At 40.9% G+C, this 23,246-nt stretch overlaps 1 protein-coding gene and 1 pseudogene across 1 annotated transcript; both read right to left on the bottom strand.

The window, feature by feature from the left end:
• Positions 1-696: 696 nt before the first annotated feature.
• QNG1 (Q-nucleotide N-glycosylase 1) lies at positions 697-13,074 on the bottom strand. Its single transcript, XM_058565562.1, has 4 exons — positions 12,500-13,074; positions 11,722-11,981; positions 5,881-6,076; positions 697-1,522 (listed from the first exon to the last, which is right to left on the bottom strand). Exons 1-4 carry the CDS (start codon positions 12,834-12,836, stop codon positions 1,290-1,292), a joined length of 1,026 nt encoding a protein of 341 aa, XP_058421545.1. The 5' UTR covers positions 12,837-13,074; the 3' UTR covers positions 697-1,289.
• A 3,490-nt stretch (positions 13,075-16,564) lies between these two features.
• LOC131419858 (phosphoserine aminotransferase-like) lies at positions 16,565-22,420 on the bottom strand (annotated as a pseudogene).
• Positions 22,421-23,246: the final 826 nt, after the last annotated feature.

Below are 23,246 nucleotides of genomic sequence, written 5' to 3'. Positions count from 1 at the left end.
TGCAGCAGGGCAGGCGTGGTGGGCTCTGGCTCCACACAGTGGCTTCTACAGCTTCCCGTGTGACGTTTAGACAACATTGCTCAGAGCAAGAACAGGGACCTTCTCCTATGTTTCTTTCCTAAAAGGGAAGAAATCTTTTCCCAGAAGCCTCCCTACAGACTTCCCCTCCAGTGTCACTGGCTAGAACTAGATTACATGCCCCTTACTAAAGCAATCACAGGCAGAGGATGGGATTATCATGAATAAGAAACCATTCATATTAACTCGAGTCTACCTCTGGAACTGCGGATGAGATCATCGTCCCGAGTCACTAGGGGAGGGATAGATACAGGACCACCATTTACGGCGGTGCACGTTGTGCAGGGCACAACTCCAGGGGGCCCCATTCACATTCAGTCATTGTCATTTGTGAGGTGATTATGACAAGTTTCCAGCAGATGGCAGTAAAGTGCTTGGGGAAAGGACGCCTTTTTCTGACTCGCACAAAGTCACAGCGAGCTGACAAAGAAGATTAACAAAAACAAAACAAAAACTAACATCCTCACATCTGAAAAGAAAAAAATTATGTTAGAAGGAGGGTGGAGGTGAAGGTGGGAAATGAGAGTTCTGCAACATAAAGTAAATAATCAAATTCATTGTAAACCTTTAAAAATTATATGTGGTAAATTCTATTTTAATGAAATAATCCATTTCAGGTTTAAGAAAAGTTTTAAAAATCTTTATTCAATTCCAATGTCGTTACTCTGGAAAAAACTACTAGACAGACAGATATCATAAATTGAAAATCCCTATGTACAAAATCCACTGTAATTGCCAATAAAAAGTTTAAAATAAGCTGTCAAGATGGATTTTTACAAGAGCAGCAGCATTCATACAGCAAAGACCCTACCCCCTCATATCAAATGATTAGGTATACAGAAAATTACTACACCTTGAGAAAAGATACCAACTGAATGGATGAAATATTATCACTGAAGATTAATCACATTACAAGGCATGATTAATTTTAAGAAATCTGAGATTTAAAGAAAGCATTAAAGTTTCTTCACTATTTCTGTCACGTGTCCACAGAAAAGGAAAATATAGGTGAAATTAAACAAGCAGACAAAGGATAAAATTGGGAATACAGAGTGATATGTCAGGAAAATTATTTTAAGTGAGACTGGGTATTCAATTTTCTTATTGCTGTAACCTCTATCACCTTCTTTTAATATCAAAGCAAAATTATACAAATGATTATGTAATATAAAAATGCAAGGAGTTTTCTTTGGATCAGTTTACCCTTTGAGTCAATAATATATGCAACGTGTGCGATGAAACGGAATTCCTTTCATATCTTCCCTGTGATCACGCGCATAGTCCCATAAGTAATAATCCAGAAGAATGGAATTGATCTCTCCACTAGTTTTTTCACCCTTTTTTTCAATAAGCTCCAGAAGACAATCCCGGATCAGCTCAATACACCAAAGTGAGCAGCCTCTGATTTCCACCTCTTGCCTATTCCCATACGAGAGCATTTCTCCTGCAAGGGAGAAAAAACAGAGCAAGAAGCATGAAGAGTCAATGATATAAAACCTACTCAGAACTTTACTGTAGAACAAAACACAGTATTTAAATAGTACTCATTTTATTTATTTATTTATTTTTAAATTCAGGTCCTCAGTTGCACCAGACACTTTTTATTTTATTATATCTTTTGGTGAGGAAGATTGGCCCTGAGCTAACAGCTGTGCCAATCTTCCTCTAGTCTTGTACGTGGCTCACCGCCACAGCACGGCTTGATGTGTGGTGGTTTATGCCCAGGATCCAAACCTGTGAACCCCGGGCTGCAAAAGTGGGGTGCACCAAACTTAACCACTATGCCACAGGGCCAGCTTCCTAAATAGTACTCATTTTAAAACTGTAAACCTCAGACTTTATTTTCAGTAATTTAAACCATTTCTAAACTCAGATATTAATTCAAAACTGCAAGTTAAGTTCCACCAGGACAGGGACCATGTCTGGCTTGTTTGTCTCAGTGTCCCTAGGACCTAGCATAGCGCCTTGCACATACTAGCTCCCCAATAAATATTTGCTAAATGAATATGGAGTAACCATAAATTGTAAAATATGACAGCAAGATTATTAAATCATTGAAAAGAAAAGATTTAAAATTGGGTTTGATGCCAGGAAAAAAAATATTATTGCAAAATTTGGAGGACTCCTAGGGAGCCAAATAAATAGCACCTCCCTTCCCCACTTGAGAACTGAACGCTGTCTTGGGGATACCCTAGATGCATCAAAGAGAACCTGGGAAATCAAAGTTGTTAACTTGAGCAAGGAAAACCATGATCGTTCTCTAGATTCAGGATCCTTTAGTCAGCTCTGCCTGAATATGGAGCTGAGAGCTCCCACAGGACCTGCAGTCTATTCAGTGCCCATCCCCAGGGCATATCTAATCCTGTAGGGTGGGCACTACTGTGCTTTGCCATGGAGACTGGAGTTGGGCTCATCAACTCAACTGCCTATAAGGATCAGGCAGAAAGAGTAAGTGAATGCAGCAGCCAGTTGCAAACTGTGGTGAGCTGGAGAGTATGGACTGCCCTATCTAAAGGTAGACCCAGTGTTCTCATATATCTCTATTTTTACAAGAGAAGTCAGAAAGTTTGATTTTCATGTGAAACCTAATTTTCAAGTGTTGACAACTAATTAAAAATTGCTTAAAGCACTGTTCAGTCCAAACAAAACACATCTGCAGGCTATATTTGGCCTCTGGCCACCAATCTGTACCCTTGCATAGAGCTTTACAGTACCCAACCGGCACTGTGATCCACTGAGATGTAGGGAAAATGCCCAGCCCCACTGGGTTCCACTCTGTCATCTGAGATCTTAAGTAGTGTTACTTATGTCCCCTCCCTCCATGTCTCCCTAGGGCTTAGGCACTGGTCACTGGGGCAGGGGGAAGAACAGACACAAGCTGTGCCCTCCATTTCCTTACTCTGCCCCAGGTGCTAGCATACAAATCCATCCCTTCCTCTTCAGTTTTCTTGTTAACCAATTCCTCCAAACTTGACTATCAACTTGTCAGAATTGCCAAATGAACCATGACAGTGACCTTGGAGGCAGATACCATATGCAACTAGAGTCATTAGATGGGACCACTGCCCCAGATGACAGCCTGACTGCAACCTTGAGCCAAAGGCACCCAGTTACGCAGCACCCAGATTCCTGACCCACAGAAACTGTGAGATAATAAATGTCTGTTGTTTTAAGTCACTAACTTTCAGCATAATTTGTTACAGAGCAATAAATAACTGTAGTGCTGAACTGTGTCCCCCAAAAAGATACATTCAAGTCCTAACTTCTGGTTCCTGTGAATGTGGCCTTATTTGTAAATAGGGTCTTTGCAGATATAATTAAGTTAAGATGAGGTCATACTGGATTAGGGTGGCCGTTAAATGCCATGACTGGTATCCTCATAAGAAAAGAAGAGGATACAAAGAGACAGAGAGTCACACAGGGAAGGTGGCCATGGTTGGTGTGATGTGGCTACAAGCCTAGGAATGCCAAGGATTGCTGGGAGCCACCCGAAGCTAGAAAGAGGCAAGGAAGGATTCTTCCCAGAGCCTTCAGAGGGAGCATGGCCCTGCTAACACCTTGATTTCAGACTTCTGAAAGCTGTGAGTGAATAAATTTCTGTGGTTTTAAGCCATCCAATTTGTGGTAATTTGTTATCTCAGCCTTAGGAAGCTAATAAAGTAACTAATACAGCAACTTATAGTATGGGATAGGACATGGACTTTGTAATTTTATTTATTTATTTATTTATTTTTTCCCCCAAAGCCCCAGTAGATAGTTGTATGTCATAGTTGCACATCCTTCTAGTTGCTGTATGTGGGACGTGTCCTCAGCGTGGCCAGAGAAGCGGTGCGTCGGTGCATGCCCGGGATCCGAACCCGGGCCACCAGCAGCGGAGCTCGCACACTTAACCGCTAAGCCATGGGCCTGCCCAGGACATGGACTTTGAAACAGAAAAAGAATGAAACCATTTGAGAGGACTGACAAACACAGGTTAGAGTCAAGGAAGGTAATATGGCCAATGTGTGAGGCCTGAAAGTCGGCCCTAGAATCACAGTGAAGAATCTAAATGTAGCCAAACTGCATTGTCAGTCTTTACAACTGGCCAAAAAATATGCCTTAGGTAAAGAGATGGGTTAAAGATAAAATGGACAGAAGTCTGGGTAGGCTTTCCAAGAGCTGTCCTGGAGATTCCAGAAGAGGGGAGAGGAAAAGGAATGTAAGTGCAGCACATCCTCAGGTCTGGAAGAAGAGTCATTGGAGGCCAGTTAAGGAAGGTTCTACCTCATCTAGTTAAGCCACTTGGTTCTAGATTTCACTTAAGATAGTTTTTAAAAATCAGTGTACTATACTTGTGTGTGCACTCCTTTACATTTATAGTTTCTGCCTCTCCTCTAGTTTGCTAGTAAAGTACATTTTGGGAAAAAAAAAAATCCACCTTTGCTTAAATAAACTAAGGGGCAAAGGAATTTGTTCACCCTACGTCAAACCAGCTAAGGATCGCAGAGTACCCTTTTAGAAGCTGGACATTACGGAGGCAGTAACGGCTGCAGCTGGACATCTGGAAAAGAGCCTCTGTAGCTGAAACAGCAAAAGAAAATTCAGACAACTCGGTTCAACTATGCTGGACGATCCCTTCTCACTAGGGTTTTTCTCACAGTAGCACAGACAGTTGGGTGCTATGAAAATTCAAGAGAAGAAGATGGATAAATCATGAAGAGTCGGGAAAAGCTATATGGAAGAGGTAGCATTTGAGCTAAGGCTTTGTGGATGTGTAGGATTTGACATAAAAAAAGAAAATTTGGGTGAGGGAAACCAGGCAAGAGAATGTTCAGAGATAGGAATGAGTGGCGTATACAACGGCAAAAAAAAGATCAGCTAAGTATGGCTGTATGTAAAAGCCCTGACTGCTAGATGTTGTCCCTTTTAAAGGTATCCAACAATTAATAACCCAGGACATGAGCATTACGACATAAAATAGCTTGTTATTTTTCAAATAAGGAAACAGAGGGACAAAACGGATTGCCCAAGGCAGCATAAAAACCTGGTAGAAGCAACCATAGGAATAATGGTACCTTTATATTCTGTGTTATTCTTATTTTAGGTGATTGAAATCTGTTTCACAAGAGAAAATTATTAGGTCATAAAAACTTTCTTTTAAATATGAAGAAAAAAGCAGCTGAAAATACTGCACCCAAAAGAGATTAACATGAAAATTATACAATATAATTATTTTTCTTAAACAAGGAAATATTTAAAAAACAAAAAGCTAATTTTCACACAAACACAATTATCTATACTCATATATTATAATAAGGCTCCCACTCTGGAGACTCAATAGTCAAATCCATTAATGGTAAATAAATAAGCCTGGAACAGTGAGTGACTTGTGCAAGATAACCCAGTGGCAGACCTTGGAGCCTCCTGACTTGAAATCCAGTACATATTACCCACCTCTCAGCCCACTTTATATTTCACAGTGTAGTGTTCTCTTCAGCTTAATTAACACTCTTCAATACTACATCTGATGAACTGTCTTAGTGTTGCACACCTTCATGTAACATAAATTTAGGTTTCATTTTATTATGAGGCTCTGAAATTATAATGTCCAAATAGCGCAATTTCCCACAATATCCACATTCCACAGTGTAAACAACAAAAAGCAATTTTTTCTATATTTTAATTGCCCTTGCATTTTTCTTTACAAGTGCTTTTAACAGTAAACAGTGCTTTTTTTAAGGAAAGGAGCTTTTGTGAAAGAAATTAGACAGAGATTCAACAAGTCATAGTATAACAAGGAATGTCTTAATAAAGCTGGCAAACCTTTGAGAAGCTTTTCCAGTAGCTCATCCGAGTATTTCAGGGCTCCCAAGTGAACAAGAACCTGAGGTAATCTGTAGTCAGCAAACATGGTGATACTGGAGATGTCCTTAAAGCAGCCGTCTCCTTTTCCCTCTAACACACTCCATGTATCTGCCACAAGGATTTGGGCCCGTTTGTAAAAAGAAATTCTTTTCCCCTGATGAATGAAGAGAATATAAATGTTATCTGGGTATCTGAAAGCTTTAAGTATGCTATTAAAAAAAGGGCACACATTGAAAACATTTTTCAAGGAGAATAATCTTACTCTGTTGGCAAGAATTTATAGACCTTTTACAGAAAAAAAAGGGGGGCTAATAAATATTAAATTATCTCTATCACTCAAAGTTTACGTCCTATATTTTTCAAGGTGCATACAACACGATTTATGTAATCACGGTACTATTTCGTGTTCTTTTTCAATGGCATTACTTCACATACATATTTCTGTGTCACTGTCATCCTCCTGTTTATTATTTTTAATGGCTAGATAGTATTTCTTTAGAAAGTTTCTTAAATTAAAAAGATATATATAGGGCCAGCCCCATGGCTTAGTGGTTAAGTGTGCGCGCTCTGCTGCTGGCAGCCCGGGTTCGGATCCCGGGCGCGCACCGATGCACCCTTCTCCGGCCATGCTGAGGCCGTGTCCCACATACAGCAACTAGAAGGATGTGTGGCTATGACATACAACTATCTACTGGGGCTTTGGGGGGAAAAAATAAATAAATAAAATCTTTAAAAACAAAACAAAACAAAACAAACAAAAAAGATATATATATATGTTTTTCTGATTGCAACATAATTCATGTTAACTGTACAAAACACAGAAGAGTATAAAGAGGAAACTAATCATCCTTAAACTCACCTCTGATGAGAATCACAACATTCATTTAACGGTTTCCTTTCAGATAATATGATTAACTTATTTCAGAGATAAAGACACAACTGATACACAGCCAGAATTTATCCAGTCTACCATTTTTGGAAATGGTCCAAGTCAATATGTAAGCCCATATAATAAAATAAACTACCAATTGTATTTATACGTGGAAGAAATAAATTTAACCAAGCATTATAAGATAGTGGGTTATAATTTAACTCAAAAATTCTCTGTAAAATTACAAATGCAGATCAGCACAGCCTATGGAAAAACACAAACAGATAATTACAATCTATTCCTAGTCCTAATACCAAATGGTAATAACCTCAAGTCATCTTTTATAACTGCTTATCTCCTAAATGGGAATAATCAATATTACTAGTTCTCAAAATATATCTTGACCGCCTCAGAGAAGGTTTTAATAAGTAAATGACATAAATAATTAAATTAAAAATGAAATGAAATTCTTCAAGGAAAGGTTCCATACAAAAATTCCTTAAGATGATATTATAGACTCCTTTATTTACTAAAAAAAAACTCCAATAATACTCTGCGCAAATGAGAAATAAACTAATATTGCTTAACTTTAAGGTATACCCTATTGCAATCAACCTAGACCTCCTGTTAATAAGTAAATTAAATTTTCTAGGGCCACCAAGAAATTCAGTACCTTGTTTTCCAGGGCAAATATATATGCTCATTTTTTGACACAGTATAAAGTTCGTAAATTAAATTGAGTGCTGGGGGCACAAATCACCATTAAGAAGTATCCTTACATAATTTGGGAATAACCTATATTCCTAAACCTATCAAAATATGACAACCTGGCAATTTTTCCTCTATATAAACTGAACTTCTATATAGTAACTAGGTTTCCAATACAAGTCTATTTTATTAAACAGCAAGCATAAAACTTAATTTACAAAATAAAACTGTGTATCAAACAATTATTACATCACAATGTTTACTATAATAGACAGAAGATATTGTCTCCTATTTCTAACAAGATTCATAGAGTAAACGGAAAAATCTAGGAACGGGACTTAAATAACAAAAATGCTAGCATCTAACAAAACACAAATTGTTACACTGTTTCCATGGTAGCCAACTAGTATATCAGAAAGATTAGATTCTAATACCCTTAAAACTTAAAAAAAACAATAAGAGTCAAGTGAAAAATCCAAAAATAAATTCAAATCTCCTATAAAACATTTTCTTAAGCTGATATGGTTTTAGTAATCAAATGATTTCAGTAATCAAATGATTTTAGTAATCAAATTCTGTTTCTAAAATATTAACTGATATCACTGAAAATACCAGTAAATCCCAAAATAACAATTTCCTATATGTTCCATAATATTGCTTTCTGAGTAAAACATTTTCAAAATAGTACCTTTAAAAAATAATTATCAATGAAAAAACTCTATGACCATGAGTTGATTTTCTTCAACAAATTTATCATGAACAAATTAGAAAGGGCAAGAATTACAAATGCTTAAGAGTAACATAACAATTAAAATATCAAAAAAGCTCCTGTGGGGCCAGCCCAGTTGCGTAGTGGTTAAATTCATGTGCTCTGCTTCTCGGCCTGAGGTTCACAGGTTCGAATCACGGGTGTGGACCTAAGCACCGCTCATCAAGCCATGCTGTGGTGGCATCCCACATACAAAGTAGAGGAAGCTGGGCACAGATGTTAGCTCAGGGCTAATCTTCCTCAGCAAAAAGAGGAGGATTGGAAGGGATGTTAGCCAGGGCCAATCTTCCTCAAAAAAAAAAAAAACCTAAAAAAAAAAAAGCTCCTGTTTTCCATGTATATTTATCAGTATGTCAGAGTAAAGATGACAGCCTAAGGAAGCTAATTTATTAATTAGGATTTTTACATAGTTACTGCATATTCTAAATCAGAGTCACTTGAAGAGCTTAAAAATATAGTTCCTCAGGGCTGGCCTGGTGGCAAAGTGGTTAAGTTCACATGCACTGCTTTGGTGGCCCAGGGTTCACAGGTTTGGATCCCAGGTGCAGACCTAGACATACTGCTCATCAAGCCATGCTGTGGTGGTGTCCCACATACAAAATAGAGCAAGCGTTTTTTTCTTTCTTTCTTTCTTTCTTTTTTGCAAGGAAGACTGTCCGTGAGCTAACATCTGTTGTCAATCTTCCTCTATGTGTGTAGGTCGGCGCCCAGGAACCAGGCCATGGGAAGCAGAGCACCCGGACTTAACCACTACGCCACCAGGCTGGCCCCCATAATATGTTAAATTTTAAAACAGTTTATACAGCAGGATCCTAATTCTCCCCTGCCCATAGGTATACACGTGTACACACAGAGAAAAAGACCAAACTGTGAACAGTCATTACCTCTTGGTAGAATAGAGACTGCTTCTCTGTACTTCCCAAATTCTATAATTAATACATTTTACTTTTGCAATTTGAAATTTTTAAAATATGGATAAAAAGATATATTTGATTTTAACACTTCCTGAATTTCTAAAGCAGTCCCAAAAGTTCTTTAGAAATCCTCCAGATTTGGAATTAATGGCACGAATGCTTTATTTGTGCATCTGTAAAATGAATATGCAAAGATACCCGTAAACTGACCAATCAAAGCATTAAGTGAACACCCACTACGTGCTCAGTGTTATGTTAGGAATCATAGGGGTTACAGAAATATAGTGCTTTAGAGTAACATCAATGATAATCTTATGGAAAAATAAATGAAAAAAATATAATACTCTTTTAAGAAAGTGTTAAAATTCTTAAGTATGATTGTTATTACATTTTGGGGATTTTTCCATAATAATGTATTTTAGAAATGAGTACAGTACTGATGGGAAATGATTCAGGTACTAATTTTTATTTTAAAATGTATCAGCCTTAAAATTAATCTATATCCTGGTACAGTTTTTAAAAATTGAACTTTTAAGCAAAGCAAATCAAAAGCACTGTGCTGTAAATAAAATAGAAACTCAGCAAATGCTTACTCAATATTATTATCTAATAAAAACATTCACTCCTTTCTTCCACAAAAACAAAAACTCAGGACAACTTGAAAGTAAATAAGCAGCATGGTGTCCTGAATTCATTTCATCCTCAAGTCATGTTTTTTTTTTTTTTAAAGATTTTTATTTATTTATTTTTCCCCCCAAAGCCCCAGTAGATAGTTGTATGTCATAGCTGTACATCCTTCTAGTTGCTGTATGTGGGACGCGGCCTCAGCATGGCCGGAGAAGCGGTGCGTCCGCGCGCGCCCAGGATCCGAACCCAGGCTGCCAGCAGCAGAGCGCACGCACTTAACTGCTTAAGCCACGGGGCCGGCCCATCCTGAAGTCATGTTAAAGTTAATATCAACCCTTCTATTACAACCATGTTGATTCTGGAATACATGGATTCTTAGTCACATGAATGGCAGTTTGATTTCTTTTATACACTGTTTAATATATTTAGATGGCCTGAATGATGGTCCAAGACTCTTGATCCATAATTTCTTGAAAAACAAGACTGAAATGATATACTTTGAAGATACAGCTAAACCTCCAAGTACTCTGCATTAGCAAAATGGTTAGTCAGAACAGAATGAAGTTCAACAGCAGCCTAGGGCCTCTTTTTTAGGAATTGCTCTGCCCCATCCACACTCCCCCTGCCCCCCACCCGCCGCCCGCAGCCACACTTAATTGGTAATAATCTACGCCAGTTCACGCAGCCCTTGCCCAGTTTTACAACAGGAACCGAGAAAGTGTGTGTCCCTCTCTCTCTCCCTGGTGGCTGAAGCAGTAAGATGCAAAATTCACAGCCCTTTTCTACTTCATGGAGACAGCTGGTCTGCAAGTAATAGAAAAAGGGAGCCAACAGAAGCGAAGAGGAGAGACTGAATCCTCATGGCACTGAGTTCCTGACCCTGGATGTTCCTCCTCCCAATACCCACCCCGAAATTCTTCTTTCTGCTTAAGTTTTTTCTAGTTTTGTGTCTGTCACTTGCAATTAAAAGACTCTTAACATTCATAATCAGACATCTCTCACTTTATAGTAGGATCGAATAGCAAACTATTTCCTGACTAAATAACCTAAGATAAACTAGTTAACCTTTCTTTTTAGACTTTGATTCCTGGTTGGCAAACGGAACAATAATGCTCCTTGTCCTTAGGCCCCATAGAGCTGTTCTGTGGACCAAATGAGAGTGTATGCACAAACACCCTGTAAATCTTAAAGAGCAATTTAAACAATATTACTGGTAATTTTAGTTGTTGAACTGGGATTACAAAAGTGTGGCTTTAAAACTTCAACTTGACATAAGTATTAACTTATTCAATAGATTTATACTGTGTGATTCCTCTGAAGTTGCTTTCAATTCTATGTCACAGTTAAAACACACAGTGATAACGGATTCTAAAAGAAGTTTACAAAAACAAAATCCAGGTGTACACTGGGAGGGTATACAAAATGTTCACCATTTTAAGAGTATATCTATTTAAATTTTTTTTCTGTACCATACAGCAAATAATGCTGTTAAAGTACCCTGTGCATGAAAAAGAAAACACATAGAATATATATATACATTAGAACTTTGCAAAAAATACTTTTTATTAGAGAGCATTTAGTATACATTCTGATTTTCATCCAATGAAGTAAATTTTTTGAAGTACTAAAAGGACCTCATTATCCCTAAATGACATCATGTTGAAGGTCCAGTGTTTTTTAGGTTTGAAACATTTTAAAAGGACAAAAGAATAAAGAAAATACACTGATTAGAAAACAGAAGAGGAGTACTGTCTTTGAAACACTGCTTAACAATTTTGTTACTGTTCCTCATCCATAAGGAATGAACTTCAGAATTTAAGTTTTTATTCTCAAAAGACGTTCTGGAAGTAAAAGAGTTAACTACCAGAAGACAGTTAAGAATTCTAAAATCCCCAACAGAAGCAACTCACCTCAAAGTGAGTCACATCTCTGTAAGAAGGAAAGCTTTCAACTATCAGATTCATTAACTTCTGTGCACTTTTTTCACTTTTTCGAACACAATTAAGAAAAGAACCTTCAAACTTTTCAAGCAGAATTTTCCCAGTTTCATTGAGAATCCGATGCCTCTCTTCTATTAAAGGCATGGGAACGTCTGTGTCAGAACGGAGGACATGCCGAACCTGATCCAGGGTCACTGTGGCATAGTACGAAGCACTCGTTATTGGTACCCCTTAGGGAGAAAAGAAAATGCAGAGGGAAAATGTCATTCTTTTACATCCATCGGACCCTTGTATCTTGTAAGTACGATTAATAGGAAACCAAGTGTTACAGGAATGCACTAAAAGTGGATGAACAATAAAAAATCAGAAGCAGACCCCTTATTTTCTATTTGCTTGTCTGTACTTATTCATCCATTTCTAACAACTGTCATATTACATCAGATGTATTTTGACTGCGTAAAACGTGTTATAACAGCTGTCCCTTTGTTCAGGTGTCATCAAAGCGGCGTTCTTTAGAACACTGACTTTTACACTTAGCTGCTATAATGATAAATATTAGGACCATTTCCCACTGAATAAAGATTCATTGCCAGCCTTTTCTCTTACTTTTATTTTAAGTAGAAGGATTGGCAATGAAGTTCAAGTTCCCCGTATTAACACTATTCCATCTCCCAGCCCGCTCCTCGGGACCCTCCCAGTAACCGAAACCTCAAAGGCTGTTGGTCCGACCCGGAGAACGCGCACCAACCTTCGTCGAGGGCTCTGTTGACCGCGGCGCACAGGGACCAGTACCCACTGTACGTGCTCCCCCTGTACCCCACCACACATTTGTGCTCGTCGTGCTCCGACCAGAAGGAGAAGTTGAGCGTGTCTATCACAAACACCCAGTTGACCGCGGCCTCGTCGGCCGCCCTGGGATTCAGCTCGTGAAGGGCCTTCCAGCCCCCCACGAACAGCGCCGGCCCCGAGGCCTTGGCGAGCAGTAGCTCGGCCACCCTCCGCACGCCTCCGCCATCAATGAACACATCCCGACTGTTTTCTGCAACGAATTTTGCGGACTCCCTGGGACTCAGGAGCCCGTCCATCCCGCCCCTCCCCTCTGGGACCGGGAACGACGCTTTTGCCCGCGGGCTGGCCAAACTCTCTTCCCTCAGCAGTCTGGGCAAGGGCGGGGGTCCCTCCCTGCCCACCGTGGGATTGCTGCCCTAATAGGGCCCGCCTTCCGGAGGGGCTCTGAGAACCGAGAGCGCGGCCTGGCGCGAGGGCCCCTCCCGCAGCGCCGCACGGCATAGGATCGCCGGTGACCGCCGGGCCGCGCGCCAGGCCCAGGCTGCAAGCACTTCCGGGAAGGCGGCCCCGCCCACTCTCGCCCGGGCGCGCGCCGGGCACCCGTTTCCGGTTCCGAAGGTCCGGAAACCGCCTGGAAGCGTCGGGCGCGCGCTGCTGGAGTTATCCACCGTGAGACGTGCGGCTGGGCCGTCTTGTCTGTTCTCCCATCCTCTCTTCGGGCAGGTGGGCCTCTAGGTGGCCGCTGTGGCCCGGGTCGTGATGACTCCAGCCTGTGTACAGCCCGGAGGGCGAAGTCTGGGCTAGATGCCCTTGGCGAGGCCCCCGTCGGTGTCCCCGGGCCGCGACGAACATTATGGCCGCCGGTCTCGGTGCGAGGGTCCGAGCCACCCCCGACTGCCATACAGGGCGGCGGTCCCCCCACCTCCGTCCCCCAGGCAGGCTCCTTCTTTTTGCTCAATTCCTGGCCCCTTTGGAGGCCGAATGGACGTTAACTGTTAGTTGGAACGTTTCGATAAATGGTTGAGCAAACAAGTGTATTAAATTATTAAATTAACATTGTGTGCCTGGAATTGGCTTAAGTACCGAATCTCATTTAGTCCCGGTCGTGACAAAAGTGTCGGGTGTAATACCCGTTTTGCAAGTGAAGCTTAGTGGTTCAGTGGTTAGCCCCTGGTCACAGCAATGGTTGGCTTGAGACTCGAACTTTTGTTTGTGGATCCCTAAGTATTAGTGCACTTTCTACAAGCCAAGCTCACCAATACCAACCATTGTGGTCGTCAAGTAGTGAGTATATCAATGGCCCTGCTGAGAGGACATTAATAGAGGAAATAAGTCAGTATTACCTTACAGCCCCAAACTAAAAAAAGAAATTTTGTAATAGGATGAGGAGAGCCATAACAAGAGTCAATTTAGTGACGATCCAAATTTTCCTAGTGATGAAATTTTAGTATAGAAGCGTGTCTTTTTCTCTCTCTCCATGGATATAAAAACGTTCATGTCTTCAAAAATCAACTATTGAAAATAATCATCAGTCATCTTTGGTTATTGAGGTAAAGAATCTTGGAATTTGGGGAGGATTTGGAACTTTTAAGTTTGGCAGCTGTGTGTGCCCCTAGAGAAGCAGAATATCTTCATCCCGCCAGTTTCCTCATTTTCTTAAGAAAAAGGAACTTTAAAGACTCCACTGTGATTTGCTTTTCCAGAAAAAATCACTAGTACATTAATACAGTTATTGAATAAGTGTAAATCTGTTGATTTGAGATTTTTCCTGTCTACCCCAGCAGCTCTAAGTCTTGGGAGTCAAAGAAATTGATTAGCTTAGCAAGAAAATCTAACAATCTTCAGAAGAATCCAGGAGGTTAAATAATTTGGGCCATTTTCTCTCTGAGAGAAAAAAATTGTTGACAAAAAAAATCAACAAACTGAATTCCTACTATATCCAGGATATTGAGTTAGACAGTAGAAGTAGTACACATAAACAAGAGTTAAACATGCTTCCTCTCTCAAGGTACTTACCATAGATATAAAGCATAAACTTTGTGTGGGGGGGAGGTTTTTTTTTTTAAGTATGTTTACAAGATGCTGGGAGTACAAAAAGTGAGTTCTTTACTACTCAGCTTCCTTTCCTTCCTTCTTCCTTCCCAACAGAATCCTGATGTTGTTCAGGAATCCCTCCCTCTTACCCATAGTCGGCATACCTCAGCATCCTCAGCCTTAAGGGTGGTCTGGACTGGCCTGAGGGTAATATCACCCTCTTGCCAGGGACTTTGTTAGGATCATGCATGTTCCCCAGTTCACCTCAGTGAGTTGCAAGGATAAGTTTGCAGGATGCTTCCAGAAAAGCTTTTCTAGGAGAACTTCCAGAAGTGATTCACACTCCCTCTGGACATGGTTGAGCTTGAATATGAGGCTTGAAATTGCTACAGTTCTTTTTGATGGCAACCTGAGCATGAAGTCAACACATAAGGGAGGTCAAAAGAATAGCAGAGAAATGGAACTGGAGTAATGGGATTACATCAACTCCTAAGTCTATCCTACTTTTGGATCTCCAGTTATGTGAGTTGTTAAACTTTCTTACACTTTAAAGCAGTTTTGAGTTGAGTCCTCTATTACTTGCTATGAGAGCTTCCTATTTTACGCAGGTAGCAAATACAGACATGGTATCCGACATCTTATGATCTAGTGGGGAACACAGACAATCAAATGTCTGGGTTGTGCTTCAAGCAACAGAAAACCAAACTATAGTGACTAAACAAAAGGGGGATTGTTTTTCTCATATAAGTAAGTCCAGAAGTAGGCACTCCAGGGCTTGTGCAGCTATTTGAGAATGTCAGCAAGGAACTAGGCTCCTCGCTTTCTGACTCACTATCCCTAGCATGTGGCTTTTGTCTTTATGGTTGTAACATGGCTCTATCCTTATAGGCATTGTGTCCACAGAAAGGAGGAGGAAAGTAAAGGGACAGAGGGCCAAAGGAACATGCCAGCTGAGTATGTTTCTCTTGAAAACCTTTGCTAGAAGCTCTACCCCATAGGCGTAGGCTTTTGAAGATCAAGCTGACCTCTAAAATATTCCTAAGTTTGCATTTTAAAGGTTAACAAAGGAGGGAGGCATGGTCAATGATGTTGTGTCCCTGTCACTTCCCCCTCCTGAACAGTATGTGAGTTAGATTATTCGGATCATTAAGAGAGCCATCATTCTAAATAGCTAAATTAAATGTCAAGCACTGGCAACACTCATTGCTACATCTGCTATTTTCTGTCATGATAGGCTATAGCAGATACATAAAGGAAAGTGGGTTAAGAGGTTTTCTTGAGGAAAAGTTGTGGAAGTTGGCTAGAGCAGTGAATGGACAATAGACATTGCTAGAGAGGAGGCTGTAGTTTCTCATATACACAGGAGGTAAGCAGAGAAGTAGAATGGATCTTGTGAAGGTAGGACATCTCAATTGTTTTAATTTCCCCTGATTTTCCCAAAGTGATCAATAGACTAAATCCCCAAGAAGGCTTAGCAGAAAAGAGATGTGGTTTACTACTGTGTAATTTTTCTCTGTTCTTTTTCTCCTTGATTTATCCATATTTAGCATTTAAGATTGACCACTTCCTTGAAATTCACTCTTGGTTTGTAGGGCATTATATTATCCTAGTTTTCTCAGTACCATTAGAGACTCTTTCTCTTTCTACTCTCTTCTTATTGAGTGTAAAATGTCCCATCCACAGGCTATGGCTCAGGGACAGAATGGACTCTTTTTGGTGAAAACTCTTAAATACTTCAATTTCTCATTAAAAGCCTTTAGTTATAATGGAATAAATACATTGTTTCCATTATGTATCACTAACATTATTACTACAGTTCAAAACCAATTACAACTTTTTGAACTATAGTTTGCTTTTAACTAGTGAAATTAGTATTTCCTACTTAGGACAAAGAACTAAGTATTATAAAAAACAGTACAGGGGCCGGCCCCGAGGCGTAGAGGTTAGGTGCGCGCGATCCACTGCTGGCAGCCCGGGTTCGGATCCCGGCGGCACACCAACGCGACGCACCGCTTGTCAAGCCATGCTGTGGTGGCATCCCATCTAAAGTGGAGGAAGATGGGCACAGATGTTAGCCCAGGGCCAGTCTTCCTCAGCAAAAAAGAGGAGGATTGGCACGGATGTTGGCTCAGGGCTGATCTTCCTCACACACACAAAAAAACAACAACAGTACAGAGCTTCCAGGTTGGTGAACACATAGCAGTTTGGGGAGATTGGCATGCTCAGAGAGCATGGAAGCTCCGTGCCCTTTCCCACATACCTTGCCCTATACATCTCTTCCATCTGGCTAAGTTATATCCTTCTATAATAAACTGGTAATCTGTTTGTTTTCCTTGCTGTCTAAAAAACACAACAAAGTTCTAGAACAAGCCACACAAACCTTGAGACGTTTGCTGAGTTCTAATGATGTTCCTTTACCAGATTATGCACAAGACTTAAATGTCATTGAAGAAGTGACTTGAATGACATTAGAGATCATCAGTTCCTGCCTGCCAAATTCTCTTCAGCATGATCCAGACTTGGTGTATGCACTGCTTTACAAATGAGATCTCTTTGAAAAATTTCAACTCACCCTTCATTTCAGGATATAAGGCAAAATATTGATCTGGTAATCACCCTGTTTAGCTCAAGGTTGCTACAAGCTGGAGCTAAGCTGTCAGTAAACAGGTCCTGGAAATCATCAAGCAAGGGGTTGTTGCACTGCCCAAAGACAGGCTGAAGAAATTTCCAGAACTGAAATTTAAATAAGTGGAAGAGGAGCAGTAGCCCTTCTAGTTATTTTATTTCTGGGGAACTGAAGTAGACAGACAGATTGCCTGATATATCTTCTATTTAAGAGGATTACACAAGTATGTTTCTCTTGTACACTTTGATTAGGAGAATTGGTGCCAGTTGGCAATAGATCACTCAGCTTAGATTGTAGTGCAAAAAAGGGGGGTAGGAAATATATAACAATAATAAATGTAAAAACCTGCTTTTAAAGTACAAAAATAAACAGATACAAAGGAATGTTTATCTTGAATAGAACCTGAGGCAGGGATTAAGTGCTGATATTTTATCTATGAGGTGCAGTCTGAGGGCATTGACTCAGTGAGGGGAAGGAAAAGAGAAGGTTCAGATGACAAGTAATACCAAGGGACAGAGTATACTGTGCTGGTCTCTGCTTCATGGTGAGCCTTGAAGAGACACAGCTAGTCATTAGGTAGGAGTGTTTTCACATCATTGGAGAAGTCTGGACAAACTATATGGAGAAACTGCCTCAGAGCAGTTTGTGGGAGAGAGAAAGGAGAGGAAATTCTCTCTCCTATTTCTCTCTCTCTCTTTTTTCAGATTTTAGGAATTTTATGTCCTTCACATATTCAACAGAAAATACTGACAGTGGATAAACAATAGGGGAAAAGACTCTTCAGCAAATACCATCTGGAACTCACAGCATCACCGGTCAAACACTAGAGAGAGAACAGTCAAGTGAACAAAGGTTAAGGGAGTTTAACAGGGAATTTTAGTTTAACGCATATCTAAAAATAAAGAACCAACCAACCAACCTACCTTCTCTTCTACCCATTGAAAGGAAAGCAAAAGTGAATCAGAGAACTTATTTTGTGAAGCAGCTTAAAAAGATGGGGAGGATGGGAGCCACAATTGTTGCTAATGTAGTGCTATAATGCACAAAGTCAAGGATTCTACCAAATTCTAAAAGTCGCTACGTGTATTACTGAGAACTGTATTATTAGAAATATAAATGTATAGGTGCCGGCCCGGTGGCGTAGCAGTTAAGTTCATGCACTCCGCTTCATCGGCCCGGAGTTGAGTTCTCAGGTTTGGATCCCAAGCGTGGACTGACGCACCACTTATTGAGCCATGCTGTGGCAGCGTCCCATTTAAGTAGAGGAAGATGGACACGGATGTTAGCCCGGGGCCAGTCTTCCTCAGCAAAAAGAGGAGGATTGGCAATAGAAGTTAGCTCAGGGCTAATCTTCTTCACACACACACACAAAAACAAAGAAATATAAATGTATAGAGATATAAACTATTCGGTATTAAAAACAGATTTTGCTATATAAACATATAGTATGTCACTTTTATCTCTTTCTGAGAATAACAGTATAAAGAAAGATTCCAGTTAGCCCTGTAGCCTGGAACTCCTAAACACTTAACACACGGTCATTGTTGACTTGAGCTAACAGCTGTGGAACCCAGGAGACCCCACCGCTGTCATTTTGGAAAGGATCAAGATTCAGCACCTAGAGGACCCCACCTACCCTCCATGCTGTATATGTGTCTCCAGAAACAATCTACTGAAATTTGCATAATTAAATCCACAGACAAGTTTGAATACTGAGATCTAGCTAGAAAAGGTAGCAGCAAAGACAACGTAAGCTGAAATTTGTTAGAAAAGCAAGAGGAAGATTTTTTAAATACTTCCGGTTCAAGTCAGAATTAAGGTGTCCATTAAGTCCCATCAGCTTTGCAGAGCTTGGATGTTTTGCTGTCGTTCTTTGAAAAAACAAGAATCTACAATAAACATATTCATTCTAGAAAAATATCGTGTTTGTTAAGTGTTTGTAGCCATTCTCAAGTTACTTTAAATTTTGTACATTGTTCAAGGGCGGAGTATATATTAGTTAGGATGTGTTCATAGCTGATGTATCTCCAAAGAATTTTTCATGGAGGCTGCCAGCTTCTGAACATCTTTGATCCTGTAAGCTTTATACAGAGAGGCCCAATGCCTCCCACAGGCCCACACCGTTTCAAGGAGATCATATTGAGTTCAAGAGCTTTATCAAGAAATCGTTTTTTCTAAAGCATCGTCTCCTTTGGCGTTGCCAATGCAGAATGGAATATTCATCTTGTTTCTATTCTGGGCTCCACTAGATATACATAGATTCCTTGAGAATTATCAAAAATATCATAAATCATTTGAGATTTAATGGAGCTAAGCTTCTCCATGGCTGCTGCACCAACATTGTTCTTAATCCACTTCAGGATCAAATCCATGACATAGATGCTGAAATAGAGAGGTGTGTTGTACAAGGGGTTGTTTCCAACCTGCACTGTGTATTCTAGGACCAAGAGGTACTCTCTGAGGGAGAACCCCAGCAGGTCATCTCAGATGGTCACCACTGTGACCCCCATAGAGCTAATGTTCTTCTGGGCACCAGCAAAAATCACACCAAACTTGGAAACATCCACTGGCTTAAATAAAGAGTTTGAGGACATGTTGCAAACCACCACTACTTCCTTGATTTGGGTATAAAGTCCAAATCCACCCTGTACACAGTCTCATTTGTGCAGTAACACCCATAGGAGGCATCTGGATTGAGGTTCCAGGGGCTTGGATCTGGAATTTTTGTGTAACTCCCAAGTTTAGTTTAGTCACAGTCCCAAACTTCTAGGCTGCTTCTGCAGCCTTAGCTGACCAAGCTTCTGTCACCACATAGTTGGCACACCTTCCTGCTTTCAAGCCAATTAGGTTTAAGGGGACAGCACTAAACTGGCCCAACCCACCTCTTTGCACAAAAATCACCTTGTCGTCTGAAATGGCTAACAATTCCGGCACAAGATTCTCTGTTAATAATCTTAGTGAAAGCTGATGGCCTGTCGTTCATTTCAAGAACACTAAGGCCAACTCCTTGTAGTCTAATAATTCTTTTTGTATCTCTAACACCACCAAGCGCGGCAGCTTGGCAGCCAGGGCTGAAATTGACCGCCTGCCTCTGGCTATCCACTGTGTGTCCCTGGTGGTGTGGGCCGAGTGGCCAGATAGGACAGATCCCAGGGCAGCATGTGTCTCTCTCCTCTTATCTCCCATTGGCCAGAGTTTTCCCCACAGGGAGTTGACTCCTCCATCATTCTAGATTGCATCATCCAGCCCCCTTTGGTGGCTGCTCAGGAAATCAAATCCCTTGCCTGTAGTCTGGCATTTTATCTAAGTCTGAAAGTGGAGGAAAAAGCCAGAAACTAGGGTCATTTTGCTGGTTGCCCTGGATGTTCAGTGGGAGCCTGGAAATAGGGTCTGGCACTCCCCTAGAAAATGACTGATTTACCCCCCAGATGGCATAACTGTGAAGGCCCAAGTGACAATGGGTGGCAGCAGTGGCGGCTGAGATGGAGCAAGCAGCCATCACTCATACTTTGTTGCTGTCCTCCCTGAAATCAGCAGTGCTGCCTGTACAAGATAAGCCTCTTCCATTGAAGGGCTGCATATAATAGCCACTGGCTGGCTAATTAATTTAAGGAAAAATAAATTTTGAACTTATGAAAAAGCTCTCAGGATGGGAGGGAAGGCTAGGGAACCAGACTTGTAAACAGAAATCAGGCAGTTCTACTGTTTGTTGGTTACCAGGGGCTGGGGGGTGGGGCGGTGGGCACAAGGGGTGGAGGGATGCACTTATATAGTGACAGATAAACAATAATGTACAACAAAAATTTCACAATAAAAAAACAAGATTCTAAAAAAAAAAAGAAATTAGGCAGTTCTAGACTATTGAGAGCAGAAACTGCCCACAGTTCTCTTCCACTACTGCTGCTGAAAAACTACGATCATTCTAACTTGCTTGCATCATTCTGCTCAAGATTCAAATTCTCAGGACAAAGAATCTGGTTGGGTAAGCCTGAGTCAAATGCCCACCATCTTGGGTGATAAGGAATCTCTAAGGACCAGGATTACTCTCTCATTAAGTCTACATACAACTGGAGAGAAAAACTCCAAAAGGAAAACTGGGTACTGTTAGAAAGGAGAAACTAACGCTGTGTTGTTGAACAAAAGGTCCATTATAATTCACCTCGATGGCTGTTCAGCATCCAAACTATGTTCTTCCCATACATATACTTTCAAAAATACTACTGCCTAACAGAATGCAGTTATTCCTTATAAAATAAAAAATTCTCACCCCTTCCTCAGAAGGAGATAACTCAATGGCTCATTACTTAGTGCATCAAAATCTAAATCAAGGATGTCTGGGTGATGTAAATTTCTGCCCTAGCTCCAGCTCAGATGTTTTAGATCAAGTCCTAGAAGCAGAGCCTAAGCCAGGGATTCTTTGCAAGTGATTCAGTGGGGAAATGCTCTCAGGTGAAAGGGAGCCAGGGAAGCAGGATAGGGCAGGGAATTAGTCAAGCCATGATTTGGTCTCAGCTGGAGATTAGCGTAGACTGATCCTACCGAATTCTGGAGTCTGAACTGTACACAGAATTGATGCCAGTTTGAGACACGGTATGAATAAACGATCTAGATAAAAAGGCTACCTGATCTACCAAATGAAGGCCCCTACTCAAATGGGGCCACCTCCACCTAGAACTTACAGTTTGATAGTATTAGCCTTGCCTCCTCTGCTTTTATGGGGACTTCCAGAGCTACCGAATTCCCATATGCCCTCTTTCTCATAAGTTCCCATTGATGGTAGAAAAACCCTAAACTTGCCAAATAAAAGTAAGTTGGTCTCTTTCAGTTTTTAAGTGGTCTAATTTAAGAAAATAATTATTCAGTTAACTTAGAGGTCAGCCCCCTTATTAGGGCTGTTTTCTCTGAAAGATCTTTCTTTTACTTCCACCTTTCCAAGACTTTCCGAGGACTTCTGGGTGCAAAGTTCAGGTGTTCTGATAATGGGAGGAAAGGGCCGTTGTCAGCAAGCTGTCTCTGACCTCTAGCTGAGGTGTAGTCTGTCTGTCTGGTGTCTGAATTTTGGCTCCTGCTCTCCCCATAGTTACCACTGAACGACCAAAGCTAGTATAACTGGTGGTCTGGTTTCTCAGCACTCAGCCCAGTGGTCTTCCTTGACTAACTGGATCTCACTTCGGCTTTCATTGATATTGACAATCCTTTGGGATTCTGCTGTCTCTCCATCCAGCCCCTGGCTTATAGCTCCTGCTGTGCAGTAACCACCCTTTCATCGTGGTGACCTCATGGCAAGCCCATTAGCACTTGGCTAGTGTCCCTCTTATGCCATATGGGAATCAAAGGAAATTCTGTGGAGTGTGCCTGTGAAATCTCAGGTCTGTGTGTGCCAAAACATGATATGCCTCAACTTCTGCTGTGCTTTACTAATCCATGTGATCACAGGGACACTTTGCAAGGTTCCAAATAGAAGCGAGGTTTGAGCCTTGCTTCTCTACTTTTGGTTTCCTATTCAACCTATCCGGAGTTCCCACTCTTACTAACCAACCCCAACTTGCCCTGCCCCAGGCTGAACCCCAGGTAGGTCTCTGAGGGACCTAGTTGGCACCTTATATTCTACTCTGTCGCTGCCAAATCTTTCTCTTTACTATCAAAATGACTTCTATCCATTTTGGTCTGATAAACAGCTGTCATGTTTTTGCCCCCCTACCCTACAGACTTTTTTGTTCTAGATGAATTGGCCGTTCCCTTCCATGATCTTGTCATTAATGGTAGAAAACCTTCAGGGAATAACGTGGCATGGGGGATAGGATGACCAAAAAGAGAAATGTGGGCCGGCCCCGTGACTTAGCAGTTAAGTGTGCGCGCTCCACTGCTGGCGGCCCGGGTTCGGATCCCGGGTACTCACCGAGGCACCGCTTGTCCGGCCATGCTGAGGCCGCGTCCCACATACAGCAACTAGAAGGATGTGCAACTATGACATACAACTATCTACTGGGGCTTTGGGAGAAAAAATAAATAATTATAAAAACAAACAAACAAAAAAACAAAAAAA

This window comes from Diceros bicornis, chromosome 22, assembly GCF_020826845.1.
Source record: "Diceros bicornis minor isolate mBicDic1 chromosome 22, mDicBic1.mat.cur, whole genome shotgun sequence".
NCBI lineage: Eukaryota > Metazoa > Chordata > Mammalia > Perissodactyla > Rhinocerotidae > Diceros > Diceros bicornis.
Note: the sequence above shows the minus strand (reverse complement) of the source record. Positions and strands in the feature narration are given on the sequence as shown.